The sequence below is a fragment of the Telopea speciosissima genome, chromosome 2 (assembly GCF_018873765.1).
Source record: "Telopea speciosissima isolate NSW1024214 ecotype Mountain lineage chromosome 2, Tspe_v1, whole genome shotgun sequence".
In the NCBI taxonomy this organism is placed as follows: Eukaryota; Viridiplantae; Streptophyta; class Magnoliopsida; order Proteales; family Proteaceae; genus Telopea; species Telopea speciosissima.
The window spans coordinates 15,589,788-15,615,396 of NC_057917.1; the positions used below are offsets into that span (position 1 = coordinate 15,589,788).

At 36.2% G+C, this 25,609-nt stretch overlaps 2 protein-coding genes across 2 annotated transcripts; both read left to right on the top strand.

The window, feature by feature from the left end:
* The first annotated feature begins 736 nt into the window (after positions 1 to 736).
* LOC122652939 (synaptotagmin-3-like) lies at positions 737 to 24,015 on the top strand. Its single transcript, XM_043846825.1, has 13 exons — positions 737 to 893; positions 1,948 to 2,046; positions 2,175 to 2,225; positions 2,344 to 2,467; positions 5,857 to 5,975; positions 6,065 to 6,166; positions 6,413 to 6,487; positions 8,272 to 8,348; positions 8,907 to 9,153; positions 9,564 to 9,935; positions 10,385 to 10,513; positions 11,558 to 11,739; positions 23,919 to 24,015. The coding sequence occupies exons 1-12, from the start codon at positions 783 to 785 to the stop codon at positions 11,684 to 11,686; spliced, it is 1,635 nt and encodes a 544-aa protein (XP_043702760.1). The 5' UTR covers positions 737 to 782; the 3' UTR covers positions 11,687 to 11,739; positions 23,919 to 24,015.
* LOC122652940 (synaptotagmin-3-like) lies at positions 15,787 to 23,802 on the top strand. Its single transcript, XM_043846826.1, has 12 exons — positions 15,787 to 15,948; positions 17,317 to 17,415; positions 17,559 to 17,609; positions 17,727 to 17,850; positions 19,305 to 19,423; positions 19,513 to 19,614; positions 19,883 to 19,957; positions 20,729 to 20,805; positions 21,416 to 21,665; positions 22,095 to 22,463; positions 22,928 to 23,056; positions 23,674 to 23,802. The coding sequence occupies exons 1-12, from the start codon at positions 15,838 to 15,840 to the stop codon at positions 23,800 to 23,802; spliced, it is 1,635 nt and encodes a 544-aa protein (XP_043702761.1). The 5' UTR covers positions 15,787 to 15,837.
* Positions 24,016 to 25,609: the final 1,594 nt, after the last annotated feature.

Here is a 25,609-nt window from a genome sequence, read left to right on the forward strand (position 1 = left end):
CAATGATTCTAGGTATCGAATTGTCAGGAATTAGGATCGATGACCACCAATTCCCTGTTTCCAATCGGGCGATTCATTGATCCGATTCCTAATTCTTGAAGTTTACATTAGACCCCAAACCGATCAATTATCTAATTGATCCCATGTCTTAGAATTAGATTAATCAGTTGGTTAATCAATACCTTTGGCATTGGCGATCATCGTTACTAGAAGAAAATTGTTTGTTACTTTGTCAATAGAGTGCAGGTGTCCCAGAAGGTCATGGGTTTGACTCTCTTGTATAGAATTTTCGTCTTTCATGGGGGCAGGGCGATCATTTCGCTCCATCGTGTGTCTGGGCATTGGCACCATGCTACCTCACAGAAAACTGCTCCCCCAAAAATAATATATCAAATGTATGGGTATTTACGTCATTTTATCATGAGGGGCACATTCGTGAATAATGCCTTGAGACAGAGCCGAATGTTGAAGCGCACGTGACTCCTTTTGGCGGTTTCTGTATCAGTTTCAGGGGGAGTGGTTTTAAAATTTTGCATGCTCTGTAAACTGTGAAGTCTGTTTTAGTACGAGGTTTGATAAAGAGTTATTCACTTTTTATTTTTATTCTTTTCATTGAGAGAGAGAGTTTTTATTGTGATTCTCTGTATCTGGTACGAGGTTTCATAGGAAGAATTCAGTTTATATTTCGTTCTTCCATTGATTGAATGGTTTTCTTCTCTTCTGTTTCCATTTCTATATTTTCTGGTTAATTTTTTGGGGATTATTTGGGGGTGTTTAGAGGGATGGGGTTCATTGGCAGTTTCTTTGAAATCATTGGCTTCGCATTCGGTATTCCAATAGGTCTCTTTCTGGGTTATCTTCTGTTCATCTACTTCGAGCCCACTGATGTCAAGGTGAGTAAAACTGTTCATTCTCAGCGGGTCTCTCTCTATTTGCAGTTTCTAATAGTATTTGATGATGCACTTGATGAGGGTCTGTTTTCTTTCATTCAAAATTGATGTTTCTACTTCGGTTTTTAGTTACTGGTTTTCGTTTCACAAGCAACGTGACTGCTTCTTGTGACTCTGTTTTTTCTTTCTCGTTAATTTTGAAGTTGCAGAAAGAATTGATCTTAGAAATGTTGTACTCTGTAATTTCTGCATTTCTGGATAACATTTGATGCAGCAAAGCGTATGGATAAGTAGGAGATAAGAGTTTTAGTTGCATTTGAACTTGTTTTCAGTTTTTTAAAAATATTCAATTACGGGACAGATTTCAGATTTGGAATGAATAAACTTTGAGTTGGTTTACCTCTTATGGCTGTGGGTTTCTTCTTCCTCCCTATTTTTGAATCTGAGTTTCTTTTTCTGGTATTTTCTTACTTTTCTCTTCCTCCTGTTTTCCTGTTCTCCCATTAAGAGATTTGTTCAATCTCTCTCATGTCTAGTCAGTACCATTTCAAACTTTGGATCTAGAGTTGAATCCTTGCTGAAATCTAGAGGGTTTCAGATTGAAACTCAAGCCTATTTTTCCACCTACCTCCTAAACAGATTGCAGGAATTTCTTGAACCCCTCCTGGTTAATTGTTGGGTCTGTTTCTAATTCCATTCAGAAGGGTTAGGAGTTGCGACCCATCACCTGAAATTTCAATTCGATCGGTGTCCGTATGAAGAAGCCCTCTCAATCGAGAGAGTTCTTGTTCTACGGTTCTACCTCTGGTTCTGTTATCGTGAGCTTGAAGACAACCTCATATGGATAAAACTTATTTTAATTCTTATTTTTGTTATTTGCAGGAACACCCCTCCCTTCTAGTTTCTATTCCACTTATTACCCTATTCACTTCAGCTTTCCTAAATATCCTTCCTCTTAAAATATTATTACCCTCATGTTCTAATTCTGTTTTTCCTATTCAAGAAGGATCACCACATTTTGTATAATCAAGCTTTCTTTTGTAACCTATATTTGCAGGAACCAATTGTTAGGCCACTTTATGAGTTAGATGCAAACACTTTGAATGATCTTTTAGCAGATATTCCACTATGGGTGAAGTATTCGGATTATGAACGAGTGAGTATTAATGCTTAAAGTTTTTTTTTTTGTTAATTTTTCCTCTTCTCTCATCATCCTTACCTTTCTTTCCCACTCTGATTTTAGCTTTTTCTCTTGCTACTGATTTTTGTTTGTAAAATTTGCAGGTTGATTGGTTGAACAAGTTTGTATGTGATATGTGGCCTTACCTTGATAAGGTGATTTCAAGTTTTAAAACCTCATTTCAGAAAAATATTGTGTCTGTGAAGGGTTTGATTTTCAGTATTTTGAGTGATGGGTCTATACATGAGAAATGGGTAATACTTTGTTTTACAGGCTATATGCAGTAGAATAAGGAGCATTGCAGCACCAATAGTTGCTGAGTACATTGGGAAGTTTCACATTGAATCGATTGATTTTGAGAGTCTAACTCTCGGGTCTCTTCCTCCTACTATTAATGGTGAGTGTAGTTACGAAGCTTATCTATCTGTAAAGATCCAAAAACATCCAATGAAATTCCAAATTATAATATTATGCATGATAAAATGTGTTGTCCTATTCTTAATCTTTCTTAACTGTAATTTTATTTGTCGAGCTGTTAAAGGCATTCAGAGCAAAGTATTGCACATAATCTACAAAGAAATTATAATGTAGTTCAAGGTATTAGAAAGGAATCTAGAAGAAAGAACTACAACCAGGATCAGTATAGAAGTCAATAGAGTCAGGTTATGGACAGTTAAGTAAAAATAAAAGAAATTCAATATCTCAATATCGAGCAATTAGATTTGGAGTAATCCTGGTTGAGTGTAGTAACAGTTGAGAGCTATCTAACATTTTATTGATCTTGAGAATTAGAAGTCCAAAATTAGATGAAACCCAGCAAGCTTAAAATTCAACTGACTAGCAAGAACTGAGAAAGTAATGCAGGTATTGATGATCAGATCCGGGATCAATCTAATAAATTGCAGAACTTTAGATTTGTTGTGTCAGATATAATAACCAGCAAGTGTAGATGAACTAGATGGCGATATAAAGTACTAGAGAACAAACACAGCACATAGATAGAATAAATAGGAAGGAAATTCAGAAATTGAGAGTAGAGGTTATTGGGGGTTACAATGTCTTCCAAATGTCATGCGCCTTTTTGTAATTTGATATCCGGTGATATTCTTTGACGGTAAGAGTACAACATAAGGGATTCATGCCTTTGGAGTTGAGGGAGACACTCTTCTTCTTATCGGTCTCGGTCTATGAGAACTTTGGCTTCAAAGCCACAACACCTTTATCATATTTGGTAGAAGAAAATTCAAATTCATCTTCAATCACACTCCACTTTTAGTAGTCCATGCTTTGTAGAAAGATCATCATTCAATTCTTCCAATAGTTATAGTTGCTTCCATTAAAGACAGGCGGACGTGGGGTGGAGTTGCCCTCATCTAGACCGGCGTTTTGTGTTTGCAGTTCCTTCGAATCGTTGGATTCCCTTGAGAAGGAATCTTGTTCTGATACCACTTATTTGATTGTGGCAACACAAGAGGGTGGTGAATTGGGTTGCTAAAAAATTCATGTAATTTGATCACTTAATTACCCAAGAAGCAATGAAACCCAAAGAAAGGTTGCGTAAAATATGTTGTGCAAATAAAAATTGTAAGAAGAGAAGGAGAGACAAATTACACAAGGTTTATAGTGGCCTGGCAACCTGCTTACGTCCACTACCAAGATCACACTTGGCTTTCACTGTCTCCAAACACTCTTACAATGCTTTTACGGGCTCAACACTAACCCAAGAGATTAAGGCACAGTCAAGTCTAGTGGTTTCAACAAGACTCACCACTAACAACCCAAACAACCCTCTCAACAATGATGAGAAGAAGATTGACAAGCTCAAAAGCCAAGATAAACAAAATGAAGCTCAAAACAAAACCTCTAGAAGGTGAATATCAAAGTAGTGATTCTCACAATATGGGCACTAAGGAGACTTAAAAGATGTTCAATTTTAAGCACTAAGTTTCTTGCCAAATGGCCCCAACAAAGGTCTTGAATAATGCTTCAAGGAGGCTCAAAAACCCTTGTCAATACAAGGTCTAATGGGCAAAAAAACTGCCTAACCAGTCAACCAGAATCTTCAGCCGGATATCAGTGACCGTTATTGTATATAGCCATTTATAGCCATTTGAACAGTAACCGGATCGATATTGGTGGACCGCCCAAGCGACCAGATGACCTCCTGCTGCCGCCTGTAAAAGAGTCAACAATAGTCAACTCTTTGGAGGTTTGCATCCGGTTGCTTTCGGCAAGCGGATGAAACAACCAGTTGCTCCTCGGAGCTCTCGGGGAGTATGCAGCCGGTTGCAACCGACGAACAGGTAAAGCGATCAGAAGCCCTATTAGATTTAATTCTGATTCTGATTTTGACTAACTTAGATTCCAATATTATTCCAATATGTTCTGAATCGAAACCACTCAATTTAGGTTATGTTAAATCCTGAGGCCGGTCTACCAAAAGGTCCCAAGACAAGGTATACCATTGTAGATCAATTTAGGTCTTTTGGTTATGTTCTAAGTGTCCATGGTGTGAGAATCACTTTATATAGGATTTTACAAGTGATATACAAACTACATATTAAAATCCCAAGTCTAGAGGTGTCTTCGAATATGGTCCTTGATGAATGTATCCTTTGAAGCTCTTGAACCACTGTTAGAATGAAATATCTCCAGCAAAACTTGGTCTTACACAAGGCACATGATCATCATTGAGTTGTCACTTGCATCCATAGATGAAAGGTCAAGAACCTTGACCAATCGTGAAGCCATTGCCACAAACCATCCTGCATACTTACACAATATACACACAAGGGATAAATAATTCATTAAATATGAAACACATTCCCATGGTTTAGTAATCACCAAAAACTAAATGGACAATTTCTCATAACAATATTTGTGGCAAGATGGTTTTCTCTGAAATCTTAGAGAGGCATGAGAACGAGCAGCTGTAACCTTATTCTCCATTGATTGTGAAGGAGATCGTATCTAACTGTGGACATAGGCAATCTTGCTGAATCACTTAAATCTTTGCATTGTGTGATTGTTGTTTGCAATTTCCATTCTTTTCTCCGTCGTTCTAGGTTCTTGTTTCTATAGAGGCAAGGATAAGGAGAATAAAGAAGAAGAAGAGAAAAGATTATAGCAGATCTTAGAGAGTGAACAAAACTAGAACAAGGAAGGAGATCAGGTCTGGAATAACAGTTCCGTCTGCATAGCTCAACAGCTCTAAAACTCTTAACAGAACTTAAAATTCTTTACCCAAGTCATGTCTAATTGATGGGGGGGGTGTTGTATGCATGTATAAAGGCCTTTTTGGAATTCCTAATTAAACTCACAATTGGACTCCTAATCAATATCACACACTGGATAAAGTAAATAGGACCAAAACAGAACTCTATCTAGCAATAAGTATTGTAAGCTAACTTAAACTCCTCTAACTAAGACACTAATCTTGTGTACTGACTTCACCCCCACCTTATGGGCTTCTAATGAAGGTCTAATACAATAATAACTCAAAATTATTCAATCCCAGGACATAAACCCATCCAAGACCTAAAATAAAATCTACCTCGGCTCAATTGGGCAGTCTTGACTGCATCAATCATATAATATACTCGTCTGGTGGATGATAAGGTCAATCTCCTTGACATGGCAGTACATTGGTGCATGTAAATTGGTTTCCGGATCCACCTTTTTGTGGCTGTAGCTGGTTAAAATATTTCTGGTTTGTTCATCTTATTATCAGCAGTAGCCAGTAGAAGGATATGTCACATTTGATATCGTATCTATTCAACCTTGCAGGGATTAAAGTGTATGATAGCAATGAGACGGAACTAGTTATTGAACCGGTTATTAGATGGGCTGCGAATCCCAACATTATTCTTGTGTTGAAACTGTTGTCTCTACGAATTACAGTGCAGGTCAGAAAGATCTCTGGATCATAATCCATAACATAAAAATGTATTTTAAGACAAAGATGATTCTTCTAAGAGGATTACACCTGTTACAGCTGGTGGATTTACAAATATTTGCAGCACCCCGTTTAACTTTGAAGCCACTTGTTCCAAGCTTTCCATGCTTTGCAAGCATTGTAGTATCTTTAATGGAAAAGGTACGTAAAAACAAAATGTATCAATTTTGAAAATCTTACACTTCACTTAGCATTTTCTCATCCAATTTACTTACATAGTTGAGGACATGAAGAACTTTCCTACCTTTAGATTTAAGAGTTTTGACTTTGTTCAGTGTCTGTCCTTGTTTTCTTTGGACATTTGAGATTAATCACTATTTTTAAATGAGGTTGCCTTTAAGTTGTTCTCTACCAAACTTATGATGGTCTTTTCTGGTATCATTGCAGCCACATATCGATTTTGGATTGAAATTGCTAGGAGGGGATATCATGGCCATCCCTGGCCTTTATCGATTTGTTCAGGTGCCAACTGGTAATTTATCTTGTGGTGTTTAAGTTGAATTACAGTCTAATATTGGCCTGCTTGGTTAGCGATATATATATATATATATATATTTTTATTTATACTTTTACATATTTTGAATTTGGCTGACAAAGCCTTTTCAAAACAGTACAATTAATTAATAGATAATGGAATAACGATTGCTAGGAAGTTTTATTGTACAAGTATCTTAATTAGCTTACATATAACTACATTAAGCTGTATTTCTCATGTTCAATTATTCAAGTTCTTTTGCTTAATTTCTAAACATAGATCTTCTTTTTCTTCTTCTTCTTTGAGAATGAGAAAGAATTTTATTTAAACAAAAAAAACAAGACTGGTTACACTGAAGCATATGTACACCAACTAGCATCTTCCTCAACCATGTGAGGAAGTTAACAGGGAACTTATCTGTTTTCGTCATTGCTCATTACAAAACCATACAATGTTGAGAAGAAGTCTGCTGCTCAATTAGCTTTCCTGTAGTCAAGAACACTGTCGAAAATTCTTTGACGGATTCAATCTAATGCCATGGTAGATTTCAGAATCCTACCCACAACAGAATCTTATGGCTCACAACTAGCAGACTAAACACCACTTATAACCCCCTATCTAAGTTTTAGATTAACCCCAAATTCAGACCAGTTGTAGATAACTAGTAGTACTTCAATCCCTCAAATTAGGATGAAGATCCAATGGTCGAGTTCCAAGTTGTTTACCAAGGAATGGAAATCAAAAGTAAGTTCCAGAATTAGAAACAACTGTATATCTCCAAAACCACATGGCAGATTGCCACAAGAACATGGATAGATTCAACGTTTCATGAACTTAACATCATATATAAAAATTAGTTCATTCCAATGGCAATGGCTATATGCTCCGAATCAGCAATACACAGAAATAGCAACTTATGATCATAATTAGTAACTAGCAGGAACAACCAATCCACAAGTCAGAGCATGGAACAATATTTCAAAAACTCATCATGATCTGATGGCTGGATGAGTCAATAATGGTACCTTCACCACCACATATCAGTAAAATCAGAAATAGAAACCGTAGGCTTGTATCAGGCAATACAGATGTGACAGCAGCATATATGATGGCTTCCACAGGCCTCAATCAAAATTAACACAATAGTATTCAACTTGGAGCAAAGCAGATATGCACATCTCAGTTTCAGAACCAGAAAAAGAGTGATATGACCTGGATTTCCCACCCAAGGCCTTGACCAGTATCTCACCAGTCTGTCCAGCTTCACACAGAACATCGCAGCAGCAATATAACTTTCAATAGCAAAAATCATCGGCTAGTTCTGCTGTCCCTTCTCCTATCAATAGAATTAGATCTTATTAAAAAATAGAAGTCATCTAATGACCTCCAAAATACTAAGTAATGTGTAACAAGATAACAGCAACATCCTACTACTAAACAAGTAGTAACAAAAATAGAAATAAATAACTAAAGAGATCTACTAATTGTCTCCTACGCAAGCTCTAAAGGAGAGCTCTTATTGGGTCCAAACCTGCCCATTAATTGGGCTTAAAACATGAACCACAAGTGGTTTTAAGGCTGGCTTGATTGGGTTTAATGGCTGACTTTTCTTCTCTTCTTCCTTCTTCGATCTACATCATTCTCCTTTTAGAGCTGTCAAAATAGATTACTTGAATTTCAAATTCTTGTGGCATAAAATGATGAAGATGACTTCATAGCTTGATTTTTAAGTTCCAATTTCTTCGGCTAATTTATTCTCAATTGCTTTCAGGAAACTATCAAAAGAGAAGTTGGAAGACGTTACCTGTGGCCCCAAATCCTTGAAATACCCATTCTTGACAGCTCAATGTAAGCTCTTGATAGTTGGATCAATGTAGCCCATTCATATGTGTGTGTGTGTGAGAGCACAAGGCTTACACTACTGCAGGGTCTGGGAGGGGCAAATGTATGCAGCCTTACCCCCTGCTTCGCAGGAGAGGCTGTTTCCAAGTTTTGCATATATATATATATATATATATGTGTGTGTGTGTGTTGCATTCAAGATGTGAGGTGTTGAAAATGGATTTTCAACCATTTTCTGTAGCTATATTCTGCCATTGTATTTGCTTTGAAAACTTCATGTAGATGGGTTTCATTCAAAGTCTAGAAACATTTTAAGTGGTGTGGCACTTGGTTGAACACAAACAGTTTGACAGGCCTTCGATTACTGAGTCATGACTCATCTTAAGGCAAAACTTGAAGATTATTTTCAAAAGAACAATTTCCAATCCAATCCTAGCTTCTTGGATCTGTGTTTATAAATCTGCTTGTGAACCTATCTGACTAGCAGTTGGATCCTTTACCTTTATTTTTTATTTGTAAAAGTTGGAATTAATAATTATCTTTGCACTTCCTCTCTTTCGATAGTCTGTTGAAGAAGCCTGTAGGCATATTGCATGTTAAGGTTATACGGGCAGTCAAACTCTTGAAGATGGACTTCTTGGGAACATCTGATCCATATGTGAAACTCAGCTTGACTGGTGAGAAGTTGCCGGCAAAGAAAACCACTGTCAAGATGAAGAAGTTGAATCCCGAGTGGAATGAAGAGTTCAAGCTTGTTGTAAAAGACCCTGAGTCTCAAGCCCTTCAGTTACATGTGTATGACTGGGATAAGGTTTAGTTCCTTGTATGATTTTTTCTATTTGCCTGAATATAAAAATTTCCTTATTTTGTCCCTTTAAATTAGAATGGGATTTGCTCAAAATAAAAATGAAGAGTGAAAAAAATATTAATTATGCTAGCATGACCTATGAGGGCATGAAATTTTCAAACAAAGAACCTTGCAACTTCGGTATTTAAATTTACATTCTGTACCATGTTTTGATTAAACTGGACCAAAATACCTTTGTCATCATGCATGGAGAGATTGAAATTTTATCCCTCATAGGTTATGGCATAAATTTCCAAAGGTATTTGGTTTCAAAGATTGATGAAAAATGAGCATATTTATAAACTGAACCATGTGTTTACTCTAAGTATTGACTATTGAGAGTTGATTCAGGAGCTTTACATTCTGATTCACAGGTTGGCTCCCATGACAAGTTGGGAATGCAAGTAGTACCACTGAAATTACTTTCTCCACATGAGGCAAAGGAATTTACGCTTGATTTGCTCAAGAATGTTAATCCAAATGATCCACAAAATAAGAAACGAAGAGGGCAAATTATGGTGGAGCTGACCTTTAAGCCTTTCATAGAAGACATTGACAGGTTTAATGGACCTCTGGACGGATCCATGAAGAAGGAAAGTATGAGAAGAAGGGCACAAGACGAAGTTGTGTCCAATGGACCAGGGGTAATTTTGGTCACTGTCCGAGGTGCTGTGGATGTTGAGGGGAAGGATCACAACAACCCTTATGCGCGAATACTTTTTAGAGGGGAGAGAAGGAAAACTAAGGTGATGCTTTGGCAAAAACTTGGGTCTAATTGTCAGTCTTTCTTAATTTCCAAGTTCAACAAGTCCTAATCAGTGGAATTAGTTTCACAGTATGAATCACCATAGTTTACCATTAACTCGACCTATGAAAATGAGTCAAACTGTGTCCATTTGGTGATGTCCCAGTGGAACTGGAGAGTTTCATGAAATTTATGCTCTTGTGAAGCCAGCTTGCCATGGCATGTCAACTTTTATTTAGGTCAATTTGATCATGTTAATGAAGTTTAGATTCTACTTTTATAACCATCTTTTCTGAGTCTTCTCTGTTGAGTTCATGTGAAGAGTAAGCCTCAGTATGGTCCCCCCCCTTCCCTCCCTTCTTCTTGCAATTAATGTTTACAGTTGTAGTATTTCTCTTATTGTTTATTCATCTTAAGCAGTAGAATTTATGTTTAATCATCTTTTTCCAGATGTTAAAGAAAACCCGGGATCCATCTTGGAACGAAGAATTCCAGTTCATGTTAGAAGAAGTCCCTATAAATGAGAAGATCCATATTGAAGTTATGAGCAAACGGTCAGGCTTCAGTTTCAGACACAAGGTAGGATGATCACCCTGTACTTATATATAACACAGACTTCTATGTGTGTTGGTGTCAGATATGACAAGAAATCAGCCCGTTTCCCCAACATTTCTACGTAGCATCCATATTCCATACACAGTCACATACAGGAACTTATAAAATATAAATCTCTTTAAATATCATTGTTATGGAAACACAATTTAATACTTTTTTAACCTAAAATTATAAGCAATTTTTTATTTAAATTTCCAAAATATCTCTCTATTTAACAATGAGGTTTAGTCACTTTCCTGAATTGTTAATATGACTATTAAATTCTTGAAGTTGCTTCTGTAAGATATAAATAGGTCTCATTATTATATCACAACATTGTAGGGAGAAGTTCCATGTTCTGATTACTTTGGCACTGTTATTGCTTTTGTGTCGGAGTTACCCTCTGGGTTTGATTCAAGAATTGTATCTGATTGTGTTAGAAAATATGAGATTGCTTTCTTGGTTCACTTCTCTTTATTGCTACATTACATGTTCCCCGGTGTTCACTTAACCATGGATAGATTGGAACCATAACATGGGGGGAATCTCCATGCTAGATGATGGCATCATCTTCTAATCTATTGATTGATCTATAGGCTTGTTGGTGTTTGTCATTCCCAGAGACAAAAAATAACATTTTCAATAGGGCGAGGCCTGAAAAGCTAAACCATCTTATTGATCATGTCAAGTTTGTGTATATCTATGAAGTTTGTTATGTTGGTCATCTGTAAGTATTAGTAATCATACAAAGGAATGAGATTGATGGAATTGTATCTAAGCTTGATCTAAGTTTTGGTCTAGGCGTTAGCTCCTGAATTTTGAATGTAAGAGACTAATAATTTCAAAGAAAAAATGATAGTTGTATGAAAATAATAGCATGTATTACATGTGAAGTTTACACAACATTTGCAATGCCAAGGTTTAGAAAATTGATTCTCCTTGTTGAATAGGTTGATCTAGGTTCCTTTTCATATTAGTGTTCATATTTTACAACCTCTCATTCTTATAATTGTGTTTTCCATTTTGTAGGAATCATTAGGTTATGTGGACATCAATCTTACAGATGTTGTCAATAATGGGCGCATCAATGAGAAATATAATCTGATTGAATCAAAGAATGGAGTGATACACATTGAGATACAGTGGAATACCATTTGAAGGAATGCGGTGTAATGTACAATCCTTGTTTACAAATATATCATTTTTTGTAGGTGTAGTGAACACCTTCTTTTTTTTTGGGGGGGGGGGAGGGGAGGGGGGAGGGGTGTGTGATATGAAGGGCAGGGTTTCTAGCATTGAGAAAGTAAATGAATGTCTGTGATGTTTCTCTTCTTTTGATTCTAAGTGCTTTTGCCATGATTTAATATCAAAAGGTTGACTTTATGGCCATTTTTTCTGTTAGATTGCCCACTGCCCTTACTCTTTTTTGTAAAGGCTGCAGCCCATAGTACCTATACAAAAGTTGAGCCCTAATAATTATGCCACCTGTGATGGGAATCTAAGGTAGCTAAGAGATTAAGGTCTAGAATCCCAATGAAAATGAAAATTCCATGATCACAGAGGGTAGGGATCTGTAATCAGAACTGAACATTGGCAGTTACAGAAGATCAGAAATAGCAACTCCCAGATTTAGGAAATCAGAAAATTAAAATAAAAAAACAGATTTGAGACCAGATTTAGAAACTTACTGAAGATAGAAACAAACTCAAGAATATAAACTGAACTGAAAGCAATAACAGAAATAGAAGTTGTTTGGAAACTTGGCTTAAGAGTCAGCTTTTGAAATACAAACTTGTGTAGAAGATAGTAAGAAATGTACTTAGTACCCAATGAAAATATAAACATCAATTGTTCAGAAACCAGAACCCAGAAATTAGTGTAGCAAAACAATTTCTAGAAACTGAAGTTGTAAACTCAAACAGCAACTAGAGTTTCAGAAAACAGCGCCATCTTCCAGTCTGAAACAGTACTGAAATAGGCCTTGAATTAGTGATGGAAAACAGAACAGAAAACTGAAGATAAATAGGTCTCTTAAAGGGTATTTTTTTTATTAATTTTTTTTTTATTTTATAAAATCTAAAGTTTGAAACTGTAAAGGCTGTCCAATCTTCCCATTATTGTTCAGTACTGCAATGGAGGGCCTCTCTCAGTGTCTGCACATACATACCTTGTAGAACAAAATTGAATCAATACAGAAATGTATTGATATCAAAATTTACTCAGAAATGCCATCTTGGGGTTTCAATGACAAAATTATCCTCCATCAACCAACATACATCCGCAGCCCAACCCTGTGTCATCTGAGCTCAGTCCAAGTTCATCCCGGTCTTTAGGTCGGGTTGAGAACTTGAGATATCTTTTGTACCAGGTTCAATCCTGTTGGGCTCAGCTCAGCCCAGCCCATCCCTGTGGTTGGGCTAGACCGGGCTGGTTTTGATTGGCTCTAATTGACCTTGATTTTTTTCAAGGGTAAAATTACACGTCACCTCCTAGTTTTCAAACGAAACTCATATCACCCCCGGGTTTTTGAAAAAACTCAAATCACCCCCTTTATAGTAACGGTGTTAGTCTACTATTATTAGTTATTGGTGTGAAAGGACTATTTTACCCTTGTATTAAAACATTAGAATTATATTTACAATACTACCCTTCATCTTCAACATTGGTCAAGGGTAGTTTAGGGATTTAAATTTAGTTAACTGGCTGACATCATCACTTAACAACATAAAACTAACGGTAGGGACTAATTTATCATATTGAGGTTTAAATCAAGGGGTGATGTGTAATTTATCTTAAAATCAATCCTAAGGCTTAAAGCCTTAAACGTATGGTGTAATAAAATATAGTTATATAAAATCAAGGTCAGACCGGGTCATGCTCAGCCTGAGACTTTAGCCTAGGTCTAACCCAACCTTGCCTCAGGCCTAAAAATCCCAACCCAAGCCCGCCTTGCTGGCTCGAGTTCACATAGCCAATCATACACCCTTATGGGGCACCCATGACAATAGGGTTAGTCAAATTGGTTCCATTTTTTTTTTTTTTTTATGAGAAAAATTGGTTCGATTTTAATCAGTTCGGATTTAGTTGAAGAGTTGTTTGGTTTTGGTCATTTCAAATTATGTTGTGGTTTTCCTTAATAGACTCTTATCGAAACGCCAATCGATCGCGCCTGAAACGCCGCCCTTGCACCCTAACACAGGGGCGCACAAAATGACTACTGCAACTCTGGTCATTTTTGGGTTTCCAGGGGGTGTGGTGGTCATTTCACGCGCCCTTGTGTTAAGCCGCACGGGCAGCGTACGTTATACGACTAGGTGGCATTCTCTTTCCCATAAAAATAAAATGACCGTCCTACCCCCTAAATGGCAAGAATACCTACCCCGTGTGTCTGAGCACAGCCTGCATTGCGGCACAGAGGACATCAACCCAATAAATAATGTTGAAATATGATTGTTGTCATTTTTTTCATTGTTTCGTTCAGTTTCAACTAAGGGTATCAAATTCTAGCCCGAACCGTTAAGATCGATCGAAAGCGACCGAAAAAACCCGAGACCGAACCGAACCAATCCAATAGGATTGGATTGGTTTTGGACTGGAGTATGATAGGATCGGTTGAAAATGGGACCGCACTACACCGAGTACTGACTGATAACAAACCGAAAACCGAACCGAATGAAACCGATAAAAAAATAATGAGTATAAGGTTATGAATAATTGAATTGATTTCAATATTAATGAGCAAATTTATGGTTGTAAGGGAAATTGTTACAAATCAATGAATATGAAGTTATGAAAATAGGAAAATTGATTTGTAACAATTCTTGTTCCATTGATTTCCTTTTTAAGTGTGGGGCTAATGAAATGAGAAAGAGAAGAAAATAGACACCAACTGAACCTAACTTGTTTAAAAAAAACCCGATACCGAATCGAATCCAAACCGCTATCAACCCGTTATCATAAATTGAAATGACATGAAACCAAACCGAGCCAAAACTGAAAAGTCCTTATTGATTCGGTTTCGGTTTCCCTAAAAATCACACCGAAACCAAAAAAATCGGACCAAACCGACTGATTGACACCCCTAGTCTCAATAGTTGGTCAGATTAGTTCCGATTTTGTACCAATTTCAAAAACCCAAATTTGAAAACCACCCAATAAGGCATTGGGTTCAATTCGGTTCAGTTTTTTGGCCGGTGCACCCTTACCCAAATCCACCATTTATCTAATCCATCTCATGTCTTTAGGACTTACTTTCGATAAATGAATCTGGGTCAATTTTGGAAGTCTTTATTATTATTTTTTTTTAAATTTTATCTTGCATGGCATGAGTAGTAGCCAACTCTAAGGATTAAGTATTCCATTTTAAAAAAAAAACAACTTCGAAGATTAAAGTAAATCTTCTCAAAATGGGAAATATTGAATGTAAAATAATTTAAAACCTATTTATCTTATAATTTTCGTTCTTATCTAGTGGATCTAAGAAGGATTAAGTAAGTCTTCTCAAAATGGAAAGTATTGGATGTAAAACAATTTAAAACCTATTTATCTTGTAATTTTGGTTCTTATCTAGTGGATCTAAGAAGGATTAAGTAAATCTTCTTAAAATGGAAAGTATTGGATGTAAAACAATTTAAAACCTATTTATTTTGTAATTTTCGTTCTTATCTAATGGATCTAAGAAATTTTTGAAAGAGTGAAATGACGGCTCATCCCATGAAAGGTGGAAATCCCTCCCTCTCATTGACCCCGCACACATGCAGGGGACATGGTCCTCCACAGAGAACAGCGACCCAACCAATTACCAATGGCATGATTGACCCTTTTACCCCTTCGCATTACGGTCCGTCGGGTTGGGAGATCAACTCATTTAGCATCATCATCAATCATCAATCATCAATCATAAGACGTATGGGTATTTACGTCATTCCATCATGAGGGGCATATTCGTGAATATACAATACGTGACTCCGTTTGGCGGTTTCAGTTTTCACCGGGAGAGTTTGTTTTTATGATTTTGCATGCTCTGTTCTTGTTCAGTTTGGTAAGAGGTTTTGCTCGCTCGCTAGAGAGAGAGAGAGAGTGTTTTTCTGTTTTTATGTTTCGTTGGGATTTGAGTTTTAATTAAAAAAATTGGGATTTCATGCTCTGTTTCTTACGAGGTTTGCAGATAATATTTTTGTTCTTTCCAAATTAACATTATAGGGATCGTTTCCGATTGAATAGTTTTCTTCTCGTTTGTTTCCTTATCTATATCTGTTTGGTCATTGTTGGGGATCGATTTTCTATTGGTTCTTGGTGTATTTAGAGCGATGGGGCTCATTGGCAGCTTCTTTGGAATTATCGGCTTCGTATTCGGTATTCCAATAGGTCTCTTTCTGGGTTTTCTTCTGTTCATCTACTTCGAGCCCAGTGATGTCAAGGTGAATAAAACTGTTCATTCAGTGACTATTTATATGAAGTTTCTATTAGTGTTTGTATAGGCAATGTGACAGCTTCATGTAGCTCTGGTTTTGCTTTTGCTTTAATGTAGTAGGCCTCTTATCTTAGTGATTGGGTTTTCAATTTATTGTCGCAGAGAAAATTGATTCGCGTAGAAACATTTTTCCTTTCTTTAGATAAATATGAATATGCCATAATTTATTTACATTTTCTTTTGATCCTTAGAGCTGGCATTTTTTTTAAAGAAGAAACTCATGAGTGCAGTTTGTGGCTCATTTGAATGATTTTGTTAGTAAAAAACATTTAATTAGATATATCATTTATATATGAAGAAGGGTTTTCTTTTTCTTTTGTTTTATCATTTTGTTATTATTTGTTATTACCAACTTGGTCAGTAGTATATTGAGTAATGCTATTGAATCAGTGAGCCTATGTAGAGGACTGTTCTTGTTAGACTGTCTTCTTGTTCTTGTCTGAAGTTTTACTCTGCAATTACTGCATTTCTGGAGAATCTGTCTTTGTTCCGTATGGTTTCAACTTTCAAGAGTGCACTTGGTTGTCTTCTTATGGAATTGGAAATATGGTTTTAAAGCTTAATAAAGTTTCAAGATTTTATTTTGAATATGATTAAGATTGAACAAAGGTATATCAAACAAAACAAAGGCTACTTAGATCAGCCGAATCTGAAGGCTCCAAGAAGAAACAATGTGTCTATTCTTAGCACAATCTGAGTCAGAGGCATTGAGATGATTGGTCTTAGTCTTAATCTCAAAATCTGTTGAGCTCCAAATCTGCTTGAAAGTCCAGGAAGAAGGTGTCCATCTGGGCATATATATGTGATAAATAGAAGCACAAAAAGCCATTCTGACAACAATATTACAAACTGTCTTTTCCTTGAACTCCTGTTTGATTTACCTCCATTCTCCATCAAAGGAAGGAAGCGGGTTGTGAGAAGGCCAACATTTCTGAAGAACCCCTTTCCAAAAACTCATAGAGAAAGGGCATCTGATCGATATCCTCAATCGCAGTCCAACAGAGGAAGCAGTTAGGAATGCGCATATTCCTATGGGAAAGGAACTCCTGTATGGGCAATGTATAAGTCAAAACTCTCCAAGAGATGAAGCTATCTCTTGGGATATGATGCTTAAACAAAACAACATACCACCAGGGAACTGGAGTGGTCAATATCTTAAATGTTAGATACGTAGAGTTCCTTTATTTCCAATTTTTAACAACCCTTTTTATTTCTGGGTGAAAGCTGAGATTAAGACCAGAGTAGTTTAAATAGTATTGCAAAAGCTGCACCACATTTTATATAACCAAGCTTCTTTTGTAACCTACATTTGCAGGATCCAATTGTTAGGCCACTTTATGAGTTAGATTCAAACACTTTATATGATCTTTTACCAGAGATTCCACTATGGGTGAAGAGTCCTGATTATGATCGAGTGAGTTTCAAGTTTTGGTAGTTCTCTCAATTGCACGTAGAAAAGTTTTTGTTAATTTTTCCACTTCTCTCATCGTCTTTACCTTCTTTCCACCCTGATTGTAGATTTTCTCCTGCAACTGATTTTCTTCCTAAAATTTGCAGGTTGATTGGTTGAACAAGTTTGTACAAGATATGTGGCCTTACCTTGATAAGGTGATTTCAAGTTTCAAAACCTCAGGTCAAAAAAATTTTGAGCCTGCGAAGGATTTGATTTTCAGTACTTGAGTGATGGTTCTATATATAAAAAATGGGTACTACTTTGTTTTGCAGGCAATTTGCTATACAATAAGGCACATGACAGCACCAATATTTGCTGAGTACATTGGGAAGTTTCAGATTAAATCAATTGAGTTTGAGACTCTAACTCTTGGAACTCTTCCACCTACCATTCATGGTGAGTAGAGTTACGAAGCATATCTATTTTTAAAGGCCCACAAACATTCATTGAAAGTCCAAATTGTATTCTTATGTTGCAGTCAGCCCCTACTTCTAAAGACAACAATCTGGAATTCCACTTAAGCACTAGTAAACAGGATGTAATCAAGGTTAAAATAAAGTTTTTGCCTTTAGGAATTGATTTTTCCTCCATTAAGAGTCTCTCATCTCTCTCTCACCTCATCAACTTCTTCCAATCCTCGATTAAACCATTGGGACCCTTCTAGTTTGCATGATAAAATGTGTGGTCCTATTCTTAACCTTTCTTAACTGTAATTTTATTTCTCTAGGCATCAGTGCAAAGTTCTGCACATAATCTACAAAGGGATTATTAATGTAGTTCAAGGTTCTAGAAAGGAGTCTAGAAGAAAGATACAACCAGGATCAGTATAAAAGTCGATAGAATCAGGTCATGGACAGTTTAATGAAAATAAGAGAAATTCAATATTTCAGTATTAAGCAATTAGATCTGGATGCAATCCTGGTCAAGTTAGTAACAGTAGAGAGCTATCTAACATTTTATTGATCTTGAGAATTAGAAATCCAAAATTAGATGAAACATAGATAGCTTAAAATTCAAGAGACTAGCAGGAACTGAGAAGGTATGCAGGGTTTGATGATCAGATCTGTGATCAATCTAACAAATTGAAGAACTTCAGATTTTCTGTTCAGATATAATAACCAGCAAGTATAGATGAACTAGATGGCGAAATAAATTACTAGAGAAGAAACACAGTAGATTGATAGAAGAACTTGGAAGGAAATTCAGAAATTGATGGCAGAAATAAGAATAGGGAGAATAAAGAAGAAGGGAGGAAAGATTACATCTGATATTAGAGATGAACAGAACTAGACGAAGGGGATCAGGTCTGGAATATCAATCCCGTCTGCACAGCTCAACCCCAAAACTCTTAAGAAAACTCAAAATTCTTTACTCAGATCATGTCTAATTGATGGAGGTGTATACATATATAAAGACATTTTGAAATTCCTAATTAAACTCACAATTGGACTCCTAATCATTCTCATGCACAGAATAAAGTAAATAGGCCTGAAACAGAACTGTTATCTAGCTAATAACTATCGTAAGCTATCTTAAGCTCCTCTAACTGACACACTAATCTCATGTGCTGACCTCACACCCATGTTATGGGGCTTCTGATGAAGACCCAATACAATACATAACTCCAAAATTAATCAGCCCAAAGCTCATAGAACCCGTCCAAGACCCAAAATAAAGTCTCCCTAGGGATCAATTGGGCAGCCATGACTTGCCAGATCATTGGATGTAAATTAGTTTTCAGATCCACTTTTTGAGGTTGTAGCTGGTTAAAATATTTCTGGTTTCTTCATCTTATTATCAGCAATAGAAGGATAGGTTACATTAGGTATCTTATGTATTCAACCCTGCAGGGATTAAAGTGTATGATAGCAAAGAGACAGAACTAATTATTGAGCCTGTTATTAGATGGGCTGGGAATCCCAACATTACTCTCGTGTTGAAACTGTTGTCTCTACGATTCCCAGTGCAGGTCAGAAAGATCTCTGGACCATAATTCATAACATAAAAATCTATTTTGAGACAATGATGATTATTCTAAGAGTATTACACCTGTTACAGCTGGTGGATTTACAAATATTTGCAGCACCCCGGGTAACTTTGAAGCCACTCGTTCCAAGCTTTCCATGCTTTGCAAGCACAGTAGTATCTTTATTGGAAAAGGTACGTAAAAGCAAAATGTATCAATTTCGAAAAACTGATACTCCACTTAGAAATTCTTCATCCAATTTTACTTTCTTATATAGGTGAGGATATGAAGAACTTTCCAATGCCATAAAATTACCTTTAGATTTTAAGAGTTTTGTCTTTGTTGTGTGTCGTCTGTCCTCATTTTCTTTGGACATTTGAGATTAGTCACTATTTTTAAATGAGGTTGCCTATAAGTTGTTCTCTCCAATACTTATGATGGTCTGTTCTGACATCGTTGCAGCCTCATATCGATTTTGGATTGAAATTGATGGGAGGGGATATCATGGCCATCCCTGGCCTTTATCGATTTGTTCAGGTGCCGACTGGTAATTTATCTAGTGGTGTTTACGTTGAAATACAGTTTGATATTGGCCTACTTGGTTAGTAATTTATTTTTTATTTTTATTTCTACTTTTATTTTGTTAGAATGTTTGACTGGAAGAGCCTTTTCGAAACAGCACAATCAATTAATATATAATGAAATAACAATTGCTTGGAAATTTTAATTGTAAAAGTATCTTAATTAGATTAAATATAATTAAATTAAGCTGTATTTTCTCATATTCAATTATTCAAGTTTTTTTGCTTAATTTCTAAACATGGATCCTTTTTTTCTTCTTCGGGAATGAAGAAAGAATTATATTTAAACATGAAAAGTAAGATCAGTCACATTGAAGCATATGTACACCAACTAGCACCTTCCTTAACCATATGAGGAAGTACAATGGGGAACTTATCTGTCTTTGTCATTACTCATTACAAAACTATATAATCTTGATAGCAAAGCTGCTGCTCAATTAGCTTTCCTGTAGTCAAGAAGAACGCATTATCAAAAATTCTTCTTTTAGAGTTTTTCCCTCGTAATATCTACCTAACCTCCTTTTAATAGTTTACTTCCACCTGAGTTGGATAGAACAGATAAATAGTTAAGTTCCTACGTAATATCTGTCTCGAACTTTGTTTCTAAAGATAGATTACTTAGATTTCAAATCCTTGTGGCATAAAATGATGAACACAACTTCATATCTTGATTTTTAAGTTCCAATTTCTTCAACTAATTCGTTCAAGTAATCTCCATTGCTTTCAGGAAACTATCAAAAGAGAAGTTGGAAGACTTTACCTGTGGCCCCAAATCCTTGAAATACCAATTCTTGACAACTCAATGTAAGTTCTTGATAGTGATATCAATATACCTCATTCATTTATCACTATAGCTCTTTTATAATAACACTTTTTTTTCCAATGAGGGTAAATCCTGTCATGTCGCATAAGATAATGACAGGCTCATTATGAAAAGTCAATCTCAACATATTTGAAAACCTTTTTTTGCCCATGCATTAAATAAATTTTGGTAATAAGACAAGGGGCAATCAAAAGAAGTTTACAACTTTTCAATTCACCACTTTGGATTCAAGGTGTGATCAACCATTTTCCGAAACTTTTATTTGGCCATCGTTGGCAGAATCTGCTTTGAAAACTTCAGGGAAATGTGTTTTGCTCAAAGTCTAGAAACATGGTAAGTGGTATGGCACTTGGTTGAACAGAGTCAGTTGGACAGGCCTTTGATTACTGAGTCCAGACTTCATCTTAAGGAGAAACTTGATTATTTCCAAAGGACCAATTTCCAATCCAATTCTGACTTCTTGGCATGTGTCATCAGAAGGGGTGTGAACCTATCTGACTAGCAGTTTGATCCTGTACCTTGCTTTTTTATTTGTGAAAGTTAGAATTAATAATGTCTTTCTATTTCTTTCCACTTCCTCTCTTTTCATAGGCTGTCCATGAAGAAACCTGTAGGCATATTACATGTTAAGGTTATACGGGCAGTCAAACTCTTGAAGATGGACTTCTTGGGAACATCTGATCCATATGTGAAACTCAGCTTGACTGGTGAGAGGTTGCCGGCAAAGAAAACCGCTGTCAAGATGAAGAACTTGAATCCTGAGTGGAATGAAGAGTTCAAGCTTATTGTAAAAGACCCCGAGTCTCAAGTCCTTGAGTTACATGTGTATGACTGGGATAAGGTTTAGTCATTCGTTTGATTTTGTCTATTTGCCTGAATCTCAAAATTTCCTTATTTTAGTTCCTTTAAAATTATAGTATGTGGTCTGCTCAAAATAAAATATGAAGAGAAAAAAGAACAGTGGTTACACTAGCATGACCTATGAGGGCATGAAATTTTCAAACAAAGAACCTTGCAACTTCGGTTATTTAAATTTATATTCTGAACTTATGTTTTGACTAAACTGGACCAAAATACATTTGTCAACATACATGGAGGGATTGAAATTTCATCCCTTATAGGTCATTGCATAAATTTCCAAAGGGGACATTATTTGGCTTCAAAGTAGATTGATGAAAAATGAGCATGTTTATAAACTGAACCATGTGTTTACTCCACCAAGTATTGACTATGGAGAGTGGGTTCAGGAGCTTTACATTCTGATACACAGGTTGGGGCACATGACAAGTTGGGAATGCAATTAATACCACTGAGATTGCTTTCTCCACATGAGGCAAAGGAATTTTCGCTTGATTTGGTCAAGAATATTAATCCAAATGATCCCCAAAATAAGAAGCGAAGAGGGAAAATTTTTGTGGAGCTGACCTTCAAACCTTTCATAGAAGACGACAGGTTCAGTGGACCTCTGGATGGATATGTGAAGAAGGAAAGTATGAGAGGAAAGGCACAAGATGATGTGGTGTCCAATGGGCCTGGGGTACTTTTGGTCACTGTCCGAGGTGCTGAGGATGTTGAGGGGAAGAATCACAACAACCCTTATGCTCTAGTACTTTTCAGAGGGGAGCAAAAGAAAACTAAGGTGATGTTTTGGCAAAAACTTGGATCTAATTGTCAGTTTTATTTTTTAATTTCCAATTTCAGCAATTCCTAATCAGTGGAATTAGTTTCACAGTATCAATTACTGTTAGTGTACATTAACTCGACTTATGCAAATGATTCGAGCCAAACTGTGTCAATTTGGTGATGTCCCTGTGGAACTTTCCTTGAAATTTATGCTCTTGTGAAGTTATACCAGCTTGCCATTTGGCATGTCAACTTTTATCTTGGTCAACTTGATCATGTTGGATCAGTTTAGCTTCTACTTTTATTCAAAACTGGGTAAACCTTATTTCTGAGTCTTTTTCTGTTGAGTTCATTTAAAGGGTAAGCCTTGGTATCCCCCCCCCCTCCCCCTCTTGCAGTAATTGTTGATAATCATAGTATTTCTCTTAATCATTTTCTCATCTAAAGCAGTAGAAATTATGTTTAGTCTTCTTTCTCCAGATGATTAGGAAAACCCGGGATCCATGTTGGAACGAAGAATTCCAGTTCATGCTGGAAGAAGCCCCTATAAAGGAGAGGATCCATATTGAAGTTATTACTAAGCGGACTGGCTTCAGTTTCAGACACAAGGTAGATGATCACCCAGTTCTTATATCTAACATAGACATGGACATGTGTGTTGGTGTCGGATATGAGTCATATGGCAAAAGAAATCAGCCCATACCCCCCAACATTTCTATGTGGTATCCTTATTTCCACACACTCTGTCACTTATAAAATATAAATCTATTTAAATGTCATTTTTATGGAAACACCATTTAATACATTTTTAACCTAAAATTATAATGCATTTTTTATTAAAAATATCCAAACTATCTCTCTATTTAACAAGAGGTTTAGTCACTTTCCTGAAATTTTTAATACCACTATTAAATTCTTGAACTGGTTTTCTCCCACAGACCTTTCTTCTGTTTTGAATACGGTACTAATAATTACTTCAAAATTTATTGTTTTTAAAACTATTCTAAAAATATACAGATGTAAACACACTTTTTTTTATATATTTTTGCTTTAGGTTTGCTGAACAAAAATCCATTGAAGAGAAATAACAACAATAATCATAATAAATATTCATTATTTCTGTATGTCCTTTTTTACTGAAATTTTGTTTTGATTGTTTTTTCTCTTGGAATTGTTGCTTTTATTGTTCTAGTTCATAGTTATGTTTTTTGTTTTCCATTATGTAGGAAACATTAGGGTATGTGGACATTAATCTTACAGATGTTGTCTATAATGGGCGCATCAATGAGAAATACAGTCTGATTGATTCAAAGAATGGAGTGATACACATTGAAATACAGTGGAGTACCATTTGATATAGCATGGCGTCTGCATTGTGGATATCGGCCACAAAAGGCTTATCGTCCACAGGCACAACTTCGACTTCATCACCATGTACAATCCTTGTTCAGAAGTATATCATTTTTTGTAGGTTTTTTCAATTATTTCTTATATAACTGTGAACATTCTTTTGAATTGTTAACAACATACACAATAAAAATATTAAATATATTTCAAATTCATGATTGAGCATTCTTATATATGGTCAATAGATCTGGCAAAGTAACAAAGGCTCAGTTGAGTTGAGTTCAGTATAAAAATCAATCTATTGATGAGAAAACATTGAACAGCATGAATCTAACACCATATTTGCACATGCCAAAGTAACAAAGTCCCCAGATCAAAATCAGGACCTGGGAAAACAAAGATGAATCAAAGATCTTATTTGGCTTGTAAGCATTCTTTTTCTCCAGTTCAGCGTCAAAAAGCTCGTCTTTAGCATGAAATTTCTTCAGGCTTTTCCATTTATGAAGTAGTTTTGGATTTCAAAGTACCCTTCTTGTGAAGTAAACTATGTGTTATTACTAATTTTAGACTTGATATCTCAATAAGAAACTAAATCTATTAACTCTTGATTGAAATAATATAAGCTTATAATGCTACATTTATAGGATCAAAAGGAAACTGACCCATGCTCTAATTTGCCTAACACATAGTGAGTTAGTAGTCTGGTCAGCCTCCCACTACTTGATAGGATTTTAATGCTTTCAAAACCTCAGCAGTCTTTATTTGCTTGGAGAAGAAGGGGTGGGGATGGAAATGGGGAGAAATCCAATGTAAATCAGGTATTCCATAGCAGTTTGGATTCTAGAGATTTAAAGAGGTACTGAGGTAAATTTTGATGGGTTTCTTGGTGGATCTGTATTGAGGTATGATTGGTAATGGGCTTAGGAGCATTTCAAGTTGGTCTTGTGCAGGGTTGAGCCAGGCCCAATAGCCTGACACTCTGGGTTGTGTTAATGAAATTTGCAATGCAGGTGTTGGCAAGACTTGGGCAAACCAATATTCTGTTCCATATAAAATGTGACAATAGCCCAGCCTAGTCAGAAAAAAAGTCATCTCCAATTCCCTAAAAGTGCAGTGTGGTGCAGTTCGGGGCTGAGAGCTCAATACCTGGCAAGTGCAACATCCAACAGTGCCAAGCTCGAGAAGAAATAAAAAAAATGCCTCAATCGACTTTGGACAGTCGGATATTGTGCCTGCCAGGTGTCGACCTCTCAACCTTGAACTGCACCGCACTCGGCAATCAAGGAATTAGATAGGATTTTAATCCAGCCTAGTCGGTCCAAGGGTTGAGTGCGAATATGTTCCTTGTGTTGGATTTGTGTGTCATTAATAATAATTAATGGGAGAAAGAACGCTACCTAGGTGCATGCGGTGTGCTGCTCCACGAAATTATCACCGCACCCCCAGGATTTTCCACCTTTCCATGGGGGTGTGACGATCATTTCACAAGCCGTTGTGTCTGGCGCAGAGGCAATGCACTGCACGCGCCCAGGTAGAGCTTCTCTTTCCCATAATTAATTTGTATTGATATAATTAGGCATTTTATTGTCCTTATTATTTATTTATTTTTTGTCTTTTTTAGTATAACACATTTTTTAATTACATAAAAACTGCATTAAATATTATTTTAAATGATTATTAATTTTTTTTTTATCTATACATTAAATAACTTTTAGGAATAAGACACTGGGTAACTAAAAGAAAATTACAAATTTAACGATAATAAGTTGTTCCTTTAATTAAATAAACTAGCTAAGAACTCATGCTTAGCATGGA